Raw genomic sequence first — 13,420 nt, 5'->3', positions numbered from 1 at the left:
TTCTAAGAGTACAAGGTATACACATATTCCTGTTGGTCAGGACCTTAGGAACCTCACAGAGCAGAACCAACCTTCTTACAGTAGAAGGTATACTGCTTTAACTCAGTGTTTACTTAGAAAGTCATTCGCAGTCTGAGTTCTCTTACTGTCTTCCACTCACTGACTCTAAGTTCTCGACTCCCTTACAAGTCACCACTTCACGTGCTTCAAGACAACTCACTCCCTAAAAACTTGACGTTCCTTTACTTATTTCTTCTAGTATAAGTGTCCAAACCCGTTTCAAGTCTGGTTAATATTCTGTGAACACATTTCCTAACAGCATGCACCCAACAATGGATGAACTACTTAAGCAGGCCTTTCTGCTTCTTTTGACAATATTGAGGGCAGTATCTCTACAGACTGAAAAGAAAAGCACCTGTTCTAGGATGGGGATATATAGCTTAGAGGCAGAACACTAGCCAAACACACTCAAGGCCCTGAGTTCAAGCTCTAGCAATTACATAAATAAAAAGTAAATAACGTTCTTTAGAACACCAATAATTCCCTTGTGTGGAATGCATGGCACACATGACTAGGAAACGAGTCAGACTGGAGAACAGCTGAAAGAAAATGTACTAAGTCAACTGAATGAGCTTTATAAGAAGAGATGCCTGTAGAATGTCACATTCAAAATACGTCCAAGAGATAATTTTGCCTTTCAACACATAAATTTTTATTCAACATTCAAAGGGTATTTGCAGGTTAGTGTTCTTTAGGACACAGAATTAAGATACAAGCAATATCTTAGTTCTACACAACAAGAAGGAGAATTCACCCCTTCACCCTTTGAGGCAATGTCTAAGGTGCCTTAGGCTGGTCTCAAACTTGCTTTGTAGCTGAGGATTACCTTCAACTTCTAATCCTCCTGCCTCCATGTCTTGAATGCTGAGGTTAGGGGAGGGTTTTTGCTTTTTTTGGAGATAGGGTCTTCTTCTGCCTGACTGAGTTCATTGTGCTTCTATGGCCTCAGTCCAAGAATGCTGGGATTACAGGTGTATGCCACCATGCCCAGCTTCCCCCATTATATCTTTAAGCAACTTTAATAAAAGCAGAACTTTCAAAAAGCAAAGTTACTTCTTTGAGCTCAATTTGCTCAGGCTGTAAATATCAGAGGTCGAGTTTTCTAAACATCTCTGGTTATAGTCTCAGTTAATTATAGAAGCACTCAAACAATTCAATCATAATGAAAATCCTCAATGAAATTCATTTTCATAAAGAAACAAAGCCAAGACTGGTCTGCTCAGAGTGTATAGACAACAAATTTCTGAGGACAGGTGTGGTGGCATACACAGTGATCACAGCATTTGAGAAGCTGAGATTGGGTTACAGTGAGTTCTAGGTCAGAACAAGGCTACACATTGAGACTTTGCTTTAAATAATAGTATAAACTGAAAAATTTTAAACCCAAAATGAATAGCATCAAAAATATCATCTTTCAAGGAAAACATTTTTAAATATAAACATCTAAAATATTTTGGAAAATGTGGATTACTTTAAAAAAGAGTATAATTCAGCATACAATTCATGTTTTACAAACCTTGGCCAGACTTTCCCAAACAAGTAAAGGTTAATTATTCTATGAGTTTGTGTGTGTGTGCAGTGCTAAGAATCAAATTCAGGCTGTCTGTTTTACTAAGAGAAACATTCAGGATTTTAGTACCTTTTTTAGTCTCCATAAATTTTTCATAGCTATCTGGAAAATCATCTTCAGTCTTAGATTTTTCGATTGGTGTCACAACTGCCTTTCCTTCTTCATCATCATCCTCATTAAACCACATTTCTTCATCATCTTCCAAGGCTTTTGCATCTCTGCGAAATCGGTTACTACGCAATATAGATGGTACACTGTAAGAAATATATTACCGATATTGACTAATGACTACAAGGTCATGACCAGATAAATCTGAGAAGGATAAATACCAGGATGAACTAATGTACTTTTAAGTTATGATGTACAGTACATCAAAATTATCGGTCATCATGTAAGATGTAGTCAGAGAACTCTTCAAATGTTTATGCATGTTGTAAACTAAGAATCCATCTTGAGTTACTACATACAGTATCAAGTTATATAATAGAAGGGACAGGAAGGACAGTTGACCTAACTGTAAAAGGCTATGCAAATATAATATTTCACATGTTAAGATCTAAACTGTGGGCAATTTCGTACTTAATTTTGCTTTCTACAAAATACACTTAAACAATACCTGTTCAATTTCTGATTTTGTCTGTCTTTTTCTTGTTCATACTTAGTCTTCAATCCTTTGAATGTCTGAACATATTCAATCGATTCAAGTGCTTTATAAAAGTTTTCGACTATATGTGCAGTAAGAGACTTGATATCTTCCTGTATAGGCAATAAATTCATATTTATAAAACAATATAATACTTGTTGAGAAAAAAATTAAAAAAAAACTTGAATAGTTCCAAAGTTGATCAAAAAAGGTTTTTCAAAATCACCTTCTAAAAATAAATGTCCTAGATTCCTTATACATGAGCCAGGACAGGACTCCACAGAGAACTTGGGCAAGGAGAGGCAGTTCACTGGAGCCCTTTAGGGGCTATAAGAACATTTGAAAAGCAATGGATTTAGTGTATGTCTTAGTGCTTTATACAGTACTTCATAATTTAAAGAACACCTTTACAATTTTATATATGATTCTCACAATCCAATGAAATAAGTTATACTCATTTTACAAAAAGACAAAATTTAGGCCTTAAGAGCTTATTAGAAAACAAATGTTAAGTCTATATGTTCAGTAAATGTTAATGATTTCCTATTTAACTGCTGTCAAAATAGGGTAAGTCCTATCTAAGTAGATAATAAGCAGATTCCTTTCACTTTATTGTATATACAAACAGGACAAACTACTTAACTGGAACTCTACATTTTCTACTTTGGTAAACTGTTGTAAATGGAACAAAGACATGTTAAGGTTGAAGATTCAGTATATTAAACATCAATTTTCAGGAAAAAAAAGTAAACTCTATCAAAGGCTTTGGGAGAGAGGTGTAAACCCAATTTATTTTATCAGCATCTTACCAAAATGCTAAAGGAAAAACTGATCTAAGTCCATAGAAAGCTCACAAAAGGCAGAACAGAGAGCAGCTGAGACAATCAACTATGCTGCTTGTCTTCCAAGGCTAAACTAAATTCTGTCCTCTTCAGCTCTTCAACAATTGTACTCCTGGCAAGTGGCCACTCTTAGAAAAACAACTGAGTTAGCTAAATAATCTCCATATAGGAACAACAAATGATTAGAAATCTGACTTGAAAGAAACAAAATAAGAGAATGAGATTTTAGCTTTTCCCCCTTTCACATTCTTTTCACGTGGCCATTTCCTTGATGAAAGGACTCGAGTATTTCTAGATGCACAAGAGGTGAACTGGTTGTGCTGACTGTAGGGATCAGCTTATCTCCAGTATGTGTGCACTGCTCTCTCTTGCTCTTCTCATGAGAAAAAAAAGTGCTGGGCCACAGCTGCAATTGCTGCATGTGCTTTTAATTGTCCTAAGGCTTCACCAGGAGGAGTCATTTCTGTTGCCTCAGTTTCCTGAACTGTAACAAAAGGCAGCTGGATTACTTCTAACTTCCCGGTTCTCTCATCCTTTAAATTTTAAAATTCCATCCTACTGTTAAGCATCTTGTATAAAATTCTACTAAAGAAAAACTTCAACTTTTTTGCATTCATACATTATTACTCCTATGATAGAAAACTGCTGTTTCACAATAGATCACAAGAATGTCTTGCTTGAAATGTCCAACATGCTACACACGATCCTAAAAATTTTCCCAAGAAAAATGAGCAAATATGAGTTACAAGACTTTAATTTCACTTTTAAATGTCCTAATTTTCAATAGTGGTTTAGGGAGTGACCTGGTGGTGGAGCTTACCTACCACTTAGAAGGACCCATATATGATCCCCAACAGTGACCCACCTCAAAGAAACCACTGTCATACTAAGCATGTACAAGAAAGAATAAAAAGTGACTTTTAAAATTTCAATTTATTAGATTCTAAGACAAATGGAATAAATAATTTCAGGAATATAGGATGAAAACTCAATTTGATTACATATAATTTTATTTTTATATAAAATTATGTTTATATATGATTACTAAGAGATCTTTAATATTAACTTACCACTCTTATAAATTCAAACAATTCAATAACAGCTGAATTTAAGAGATTGTACCGAGTTCCGTTATCCAAAAGGGCATTTATAACTGGTTCAAAAAGATTTCCTTTGGTGATGTAACGATTATAAAATTCATCCTTAAGGCCAATTATCCGCCTCATAAAGCGAAGAGCACCTAATTTAAAAAATTTAAAAAGGGTTAATGAATTTACCCAAGTTATCTTACAGATATTTTTTGACATAAAGCAATGTTTAAAATTTTTCCAAAATAAGAAGTAAAATAGTACATGAAAAAAGGGGCTTTGAAACAAACAACAACAAAAGTTTAGGAATCACAATTGGATTGGCTCAGTGGATAAGGGCTTGGTGACCAAATTCAACACCCAGAACCCACCTGAAGGTGGGAGGAAAGAACTGATTCCACCAACCTATTCTCTAACACCGCAGACACGCCAGAGTGAGAATTACCTGTAGAATGCCAATGCTAGTAATACTTAAAGCAGGGATAGTGTATGCAGTACAGGAGGCTCAGAAGTGGGAGGCTGAGTGGGCACAGGTGTGGCACAGACCATTGCATTTCTAGGGTAGGAATGTGGGGGGGCAGATATTTGCTTTTAATTTTCTTGAAATCCAATCAAAGAGACTACCAGTAACATAACAGATCTAAACTTTTAAAACCTTTTCAATGAAGAATGCAGATCTCCAACTACTCTTGGTGCTTTTGTCTTGAACACTCACTTGTGAATCATATTATGACATTATTTCCTTATTGGCCAATTATGTATGAATTATGGTAGATCAGAGATTACATTTGCTAACAAAAAACAAGAGTAATAATTAAGGACTATAACTTGGCATTTCATATTTTACAATATTGAAAACAAAACAGCATTCCCTTCTTTAATTAGCTTTTACTATTCAAATAGAATTAGCAATATTATTGCTAAAATGCTTACAGAACATCAAACACTGCAACTTTTATCCTTTATTTTTATGTGTTGATACTTTTTACCTTATAACTTCCCCCTTAGTTTAATTTCTTCTACAGATATCATTAGCCAGGACTTACAGATTTTATGTGTCTCTCATTTTAACTCTGTTAAAGACATAAACTCATAAATGAAGAAACTGTGACTGGTATAAAACGTGCACGCGCACACCCCTCCCCAACTCCTCCCAATACAAACAAAACATGTACACACACTGTACAGACTTCTATGCTGCTGCTGAATGAACCAGGAGACTTTCCAACTATAGCTGCAACAGCTCTGCTCTGTTATGATGAAAACAATACAAAGATTTACATACTGAATTGCATCGAATCAGGGTTTATCGACGTAATGGGTACAATATGTAATCATCTACGGGACTATTTATGGAAAACCTAACATGAAAACATAAATTCTTTCAAAATTAGTATACCAATGTAATTCCAAAATGAGATGAACTGATTATAACTTTTATGTTATCATTAAAGAATAAATGTCTATAGATAACCAAGAAAAATATGAAAATTAATGGGGCAAACTCAAAAGGCAGGCATTTAAATCTTCTAGAACTATAACAATACTGTTATTATTTCATATGATGAGATTAAATAATAGAGATTGCAGAAATAAGGCACAAGTGTTTTATTAATTTACTATATAGCAGAAGTGGCATTTTCATTCCATGGAAAAAGTTTATTTAATGAAGGTGTTGACATAGGTGGCTAGCTATCATACCACATTCTAAAATACATTTCATATATATTACACGAGCAAACACAAAAAGCAAATAATAAAAATACTGAAGAGAATAATAGTATTATCTTACAACGTAGAAAAGTTCCTAAGCATGATGACTCCAAACATAAATGGAAGGAAGGTAAACTAAATTTATAATAAACCATGAAGCATTTTTAAAATGTGTATGTGCCAATATGTGAATGTCTGTATGTTAGATGTGTCATCCACATTGAGACATGACCTCTCATTGGCCTGCAGCCCACTAACTAGGACAGACTGGCCAACCAACAAGCCTCAAAGATCCTCCCGTCTCTGCCTCCCCAGAGGTAGTATTATAAATGTGCACACCACCAGCCCTGCACATGGGTTCTGGAAATCAAATTCAAGTCCTTGTGCTCGCAAGTCTCAACTGAGACATTTCCCAGTCTCAATAAAGATACATCTCCTCCTAAAACATAAACTGTAATACACAAAAAGATAACCCTCAGGTTACAACAGATGAAAATGCAAATTAGGCTGACAATGATGACTCAGACCTATACCTACATTTTGGGGGTAGAGGCATTAGTATAAGGATCATCCATAGCCATATAGTTTCAGGTCAGTTGAGCTACATGAGACTATTTCAAAAAATATATAAAAATTATTGAAAAGTTTAAATCCCCTGGTAGTAACGCCGCTGCTGATGTAATAAGTCAGACCAGGCCAAATTAGTAAATCCATGTTTAATCTGAGCAGAACATTCTTGAGTGCTTCCAGAGGAAGAGCAGAGCCATGAGGGGAACTACGAGGGGGAGTCTTGGGCGGGACCCTGGGGATGGAGCCTCGGTGTGGCGGGCTTTCTCAGGGGTGGGGTTTGGAGGGGGCAGCTCCAGGAGATATCCTCAACAATTATGTTAATATATGAAAATATTCTATCAGGGGTAATGCAAATTAGAACAAATCTACACATTTCATCACTGGACAACTATTTTTAAAATTAGCATTATTGCCAGGCATAGTGGTGCACACCTTTAATCCTAGCACTTGAGAGGCAGAGGCAGGTGGATCTCTGTGAGTTCAAGGTCATCCTGGTCTACAAAGTGATTTCCAGGATAGCTAGGGCTGTTACACAGAGAAACTATCTTGAAAACACCCCTCCCCCCCAAAATTAGCAATACAGCTGGGAGTAGTGGTTTGACTATAATTTCAGCACCGGGCAGAGGCAGGAGGACTGTCATTAATTCAAGATAAGCCAGAGCTATGTAATACATTCCAAGCTAGCTTGGGACTTCAGAGTGAGGCCTTACTCTGCCCCGCCCCCGCCCCTTTTTCTTATCATCCATCCTATCATTCTTCCTCCCTCCCTCCCTCCTACCCACCCATCCATCCATAGTGTGGCATTATATGATGCTGGGAAAATGCCAAATGCTTTAGCTTTTGCAAGGCTTCAGTTTTTGGGAAAGTAACCTGGGTAGGTAGGTAGATGTTGAAATTTAAAACAATATATGAAAAAGTACAGAAAAGCTGGGCGGTGGTGGCACACGCCTTTAATCCCAGCACTCGGGAGGCAGAGCCAGGCGGATCTCTGTGAGTTTGAGGCCAGCCTGGACTACAGAGTGAGTTCCAGGACAGGCTCCAAAGCTACACAGAGAAACCCTGTCTCGAAAAACAAAACAAAACAAAACAAAAAAAGTTTGCCTGACAATCCTATCATTGTGAATCTTACAGAAATACATTAGCATATAAAAGATTTTGTACTAGACATAGTATAGTTGGGAATGGGTGAAAAAGCAAAAACAATTCTGTAATCAATGCTTTAGATGGTAAAACATTTGTGGAAATCATATCATGAAGTGTTATTTAGCTATCATTACAAAGAAAAAATAAAACCAAATAATTTGCAGTAGTGAAGGACATTGAAATGTACTAGCACAATCTAATTTTCATAAAGGTAAAAAAACCCTGTATGTGTATGAATATGTTTATGTACATTTGTACAGGGACAGGAAAAAAATAAACAAAAACCACAGGCTGTTAGCGTTGTTTAAATTTTTGCTTGTTTGTTTTGTCCTTTTGAGTCAAGGTGTCATGTCCCAGGCCAATGTATGAATTGCTATGTATTGAAGAATGATCCTGAATTCGTCCTGATCCTCCTGCCTCCACCTTCCAACTGCTGGGATTACAGGTGTGATCATTTTAAGGACCATTTTAAGGACCTAAAAATAAAGGAGGATAGGGGGATTAAGAGTACCAAACAAGGCTGGCATTGTTGCTTAGCTGGTAGAATTGCCTGGCATGCACAATGGCCTCAGTTCAATACTCAGAGCTGCATAAACTGGATACATAGCACTTGTTTGTAATCCCAGTACTCAAGGGTAAAGGAAGGAATATTAGAAAGATCAAGGCCACCCTTTACTACACAATGAGCTTGAGGTACAGGTGTGCACACACCCACCCACCAACCCACACACATGTAAAATATGATAGTTTGATGAAGCTCCAACATACCAGAACAGTTCTATCAAGCAATGCTGTTACTGCACATGGTACTGTATTCCAACAAAACCTAGGACAATTCAATTCAATCTAAATGTAAGCAATATGCATGTGGGATAACAGAACACGAAGCAAAAGCAGTCGGTTCTCTTAGCCATCTCGTTAACATCACACACACTGCTAAAAAGCAGATGACTTCATATGAACTGGCACTTACCTCTACCAAAAAGTATTTCTTAAACCATTTTTACAAAAATGCTCATTAAAGTGTTACTTACACAAGGCCAAGAAAGTGTGCTTTGAATTCATCAACACCAAAACTCTTCTTAGCAAGTCCTTGTTCATGATATAGTTTTTTATGTGGTATGTGTGATGTTCCACACAAAATGTGAGTAACTCTAAAATTAAGGCAAGTAGCTGTGCTGTTTGATAATTATCTACAAAAGAAAGATATCTAGTGAGAATAAATAGAATACACCTAAAGAGAATAAAGACATTCTATATCTTAGAGCAAAAGTACATTTTAAATAATTTAAAAGGGGTACATAAATATTACTTGTATATATGTAGACTACTTCCTCACAACGTATTCTTAGTGCTATCACTGCAAATATGAACAAATCCATGAAAGGAGGAAAGGCCTCAAAATTTCTTGCCTGAAGTGGCTCAATGTAATTTCTTTTAAATTTATTCATGTGTGTGCATGGAAGCGCTAGTGTGGTTGCAGAGGACAATTCTCAGGAGTGGGTTCTCTCCTACCTCCTGAGGTCTGGGGACCAGAAGACAGCCTACATGGAATCTCTACCCACTGTGCTGTCTGTGCAGTTTGACATTTTTAAAAAGCCATCTTTAAGAAAAATGTTATTTTTTTGCTATTTAAGTATCAAACAAAAACAAATCTTTCACTGAGATTTTTTTCAGTAACCACCTTGAATACCCCAATTCATGCCATTCAGATCACTGAAGCTACCTTTTTGGTTACCCTTCTAAAGATGCTCTGCTTCATGGAACGACTGTACATTAAACTTTAATATCTACCAAGGACTTAATATAAATAATCATTTTATAATGTTTTAGAAAAGAAACACTACCCTGAGAGGAAATTACAGAATCTAGCCAAATAAAAAGTTAACACAATCAATGCCATCTAGTATAACTATTTGATTTCAACAGGAATATTACACACTTGAACATATCCTTCCTATTCCCCCATGTGTGTTAATGCCATGAAGGCCAGATGAAGATGTGGGTCCCCTGGAGAGGGTGTTCCAAGCAGCTGTGAACTGTGCAATGTGGGTGTTAGGAACTGAACTCTGTTTTTCTGGAAGAGAAGAGCCTCTGTAGTCCACACAAACATTTTAAGGATCTTGACTGCTTCTGGAAATAATGCAGCCTTCTTTTAATTAACAAAATGGCCTTCAAACACAAAATAAAACTTGACTGTTTTTACGTCAAGTTCAAGAAGAGAGTCTTACTTGTTCCAAACTAAGTTCTGTAACAGTCAGTATACCAGATGCAAAATTAGAACTAGTCCTTAACCATGAAAGTTTCTCATATTTTTTATTTTTAAATATGTAAGATGTGTAATTTTTAAGTATATGTATATTTGTGTGAGTTTGTGCACATGAGTGTAGGTGCCTTTGAAGGCCAGAAGAGAGAGCCTTATACTTTGGAGATTAAGTTACAGGCAGTTTGAGCTATGAAATGAGTGCTAGAAAGTGAACTCAGATCTTCTGCCCAAGAGCAGAATGTGCTCTCATGCTGAGCCATCTCTCTGGCTCTACGGGAAGTTCTAAAGGATATTACTGTGCTTGTGTGTGATGTTGTGTAGGAATCCTGGGGGGGGGGGGGGGTGTCAAAGGATAATGTCTCCTTCCCACCTTTATGTGGGTCTAGGGATGGAACACAGGTCTCCAGGCTCATTTGCTAAGCCATTTTCCAGACCCACACAAAAGATATTTTAAAACAGTGATCTGTACCATCAATTATATTGTTTTCCCTTTTCTATTTTAAGTCAAGAAATCACTTTAATTCAATCTCTGAACATTCTCCTGTGGAAGCTCTCCTAGAGGTTTCTGTTGTTTCTCCTGGGGCTTTGATAAGGCTGGTAGAAAGAATGTAATTTTAAATGCACATAGCTTCAATACCATCAGGTCCATACCTTGAATGCATATTCTAAAGAGAAGCAAATGGTAAAAGATGAAGACTCATAGACCAAGTATAACACTGTGCTAAAGTATGGATCCTAAGGGATGGTAATCAATTACATCTAAAATATAAGAACTGAATTATCAACTTACAGATAATAATTTCTCAAAGCAATGTTAAAACAACAACAAATTTACAGAGAAAACAATCTGTTTCTCATCATTTATAGTTGGAAAGTAGACTTTCTTCCTTATAATAAAAGGGCAAATCTATCCTTGGATTTTATTTTTATGTTAAAAAATACTTCTCTTATCTACACATACACACACCCACACTCCCCCCCACCACATACTGATTAAGAAAAACCTCATAATTTGTACTCATAAAATATTTATTTTTACTTACCAGGGCAAATTGTATTGGTTTTGTTAGATCCAAGCAAATTATCTTTAAAAGAAAAATTAAAATCAACTACTTCAGCTAACAATCTTACATTTTCCTAATATTTCACAATACACAAACAACCTCAATCATAATTTCTTTTTAATTTCATAATAACTATTGAGTTGTTTACTCTGGTTGAATATTACACATCTTTTACAGAATTAGGTGCAGAGGTAGATTATTAAAATATAATAGTAGTGAGCCAGGCATAGTGGCGCAAACCTTTAATCCAGGCAGGGGCAGGGAGGCAGAGGCAGAGGCAGGTGGGTCTCTGTCAGTTTGAGGCCAGCCTGGTCTACACAGTGAGTTCCAGGACAGTCAGGGCTACACAGAGAAACCCTGTCTCACAAATAACAGAGACAAAGAGAATAGAAACAGTGAAAGTGCTCTGATAAAAAGGTGAGATTAAAAACAGGTAAGACAGGGCTGGAGAAATGGCTCAGAGGTTAAGTGCACCGACTGCTCTTCCAGAGGTCCTGAGTTCAATTCCCAGCAACCACATGGCAGCTCACAACCATCTGTAATGAGATCTGGTGCCCTCTTCTGGCCTGCAGACATACATGCAGGCAGAACACTGTATACATAATATAATAAATAAATGACTTAAAAAATATTGTTTAAAAAAAAAAAAAAAAACAGGTAAGACAGACACATATTTTTCTTTTTATTCACCATTTTACAATTAGGATATATTTCTGCATCACATTAAAAAACACAAAATGCAGGAAGTTTAAAACTTCAGAGCAATGCATACTTTAACAATGTGTTTATGTTTAAAAATATGTGCCTAGCTAAAGGATACTTCCTAGAGCACGTATTAGCTCATTTGCACAGAAAAATGCAATGCACACAGGAACAATATTTACAACTGGGGAAAGCTTGAAACAAATGTACACAGGAAGAAGAATGGTTAAACTGCTAATACTCAGAATACTATCTATGCCAGATTTAAAATACCCAAGGAACCTAGACATCAGTATGAATAGATCTCAACAGAAGTAAACTTAAATCAAATATGAAATGGAAAAATAGTACATACACAAACCACAAGAACAGAGCCAGTACAGGAGACAAAACTCTTGGGCATATCTTAGGAACTAAGGTTGTGGTATAGTGGGACTGAGGCAGTGAAGTGGCACACAGAAAATCCCAACAAAGGCAGTACATATATATCTACTAACAGTATTAGCTATATATTTGCATATGGTGTAAGTGTTAAAATGACCATGAAAATGAACTATTTTAACTTACATACAAAAATCTTCTGGAACATGCTTCCTTTTTTCCTTTTTTTTTTAAAGCTTACCTAACACCTCCCTACCCCTGTTCCCCAGACAGTTTCTGGCCCTGAACTCATAGAGATCTACTTGCCTCTGCCTCCTGAGTGGTAGAATTAAATGAGTATGCCACCACCACCTTAGCAGTTTTGATAATTTAGTTGATATACCAAAATTCATTTCAATTATTTTAACTGCAGCCTTCCATTATATAGATACTCTACAATCTGTTCATTTTATCCTATCATAAATAATATAGTAACAGTTCTGAACCTATCATGTAAGTAAAAATTCTCTTTAGGGTATTTAATCAGAAAGCAATTAGAGTAATTAAATGGGGTATGCCTATGTTGTAACTTTTATTAATTTCATAAACATTGTCTTGATTTCCCCTCTCTCCTTTAAGACTCACAGCTCAGGCTAGCCTTGAATTTACTAGTTAGCCAGAACTGGCTTTTAATTCCTGAACCTCTTGCCTCCCTCCACCTCTCAGTACAGAAATTATAAGCCCATTGCCACATCTGACCATGGCATCCTCTTAGTTGGTTACTCTACTAAACCAAAAACTGCTGTCAAATTGGACCTATACATCTACAAATGCCTAAACAGTTCTTTACTCACAATGCTTCAAAACCATCTTTGTCTCCATTCCACTTTAATTCATAAACTAGAACTTGTCATTAGTAAGTCATAAGCATAACTTATGCAACAAATACGGAGAAGCAACAAAAAATATACACTAGGAAGAAAACCCTTGTCCCATAAATTATGCATCGATAGTTCTTACCAAAGACACTCTCAAACAAGGACAATCATGACTTCATATTGCACTTTACATCTTTCAGAAATAACTTCCCTGTCATATAAAGCACCAAGTAATACTTCATGGCCATCGTATGCAAATAAACAGGAGAACTCACCCTTCTCACATTTGTCTTCTGACGTATTGGTCAAAAGTGGAGCTGTGAGGACATGCATGCAATGGTTGTAGAAGAAATTTAAAAACTCACTCTTTTCAGTTTTCTGAAATAAAATGTTTAAATAAACCCACTTTATTACCTTTGCATTTAAGAAAGATTTTCAAGAATTAGCAGTGAAGGTCATACTCTAACAACAGTACTTTAAGATAATGTAAAAGAATCTTAAACTACCTAGAGTCAAAGAAG

General features: G+C 36.2%; 1 protein-coding gene across 8 annotated transcripts in view; it reads right to left on the bottom strand.

Annotated features, from left to right (window-relative positions):
- The window catches only part of Ppp4r3b (protein phosphatase 4 regulatory subunit 3B), a 58,386-nt gene that overhangs the window by 9,856 nt on the left and 35,110 nt on the right, over window positions 1–13,420 (bottom strand). For 4 of the 8 annotated variants that reach the window (XM_076546140.1, XM_076546144.1, XM_076546139.1 and 1 more), the window contains 6 exons: window positions 13,175–13,277; window positions 10,939–10,980; window positions 8,664–8,822; window positions 4,186–4,355; window positions 2,247–2,386; window positions 1,700–1,884 (listed from right to left, as the gene is read on the bottom strand). In XM_076546140.1, coding sequence (XP_076402255.1) covers window positions 1,700–1,884; window positions 2,247–2,386; window positions 4,186–4,355; window positions 8,664–8,822; window positions 10,939–10,980; window positions 13,175–13,277 — 799 coding nt within the window. Of the gene's footprint in view, window positions 1–1,699; window positions 1,885–2,246; window positions 2,387–2,499; window positions 2,601–4,185; window positions 4,356–8,663; window positions 8,823–10,938; window positions 10,981–13,174; window positions 13,278–13,420 lie in introns of those variants that run through there. The other 4 variants (XR_013042859.1, XR_013042860.1, XM_076546141.1 and 1 more) reach the window with 4 other exon arrangements.

Source organism: Peromyscus maniculatus, chromosome 10, assembly GCF_049852395.1.
Source record: "Peromyscus maniculatus bairdii isolate BWxNUB_F1_BW_parent chromosome 10, HU_Pman_BW_mat_3.1, whole genome shotgun sequence".
Lineage (NCBI taxonomy): Eukaryota > Metazoa > Chordata > Mammalia > Rodentia > Cricetidae > Peromyscus > Peromyscus maniculatus.
This window is presented reverse-complemented; position numbering and strand designations above follow the sequence as displayed.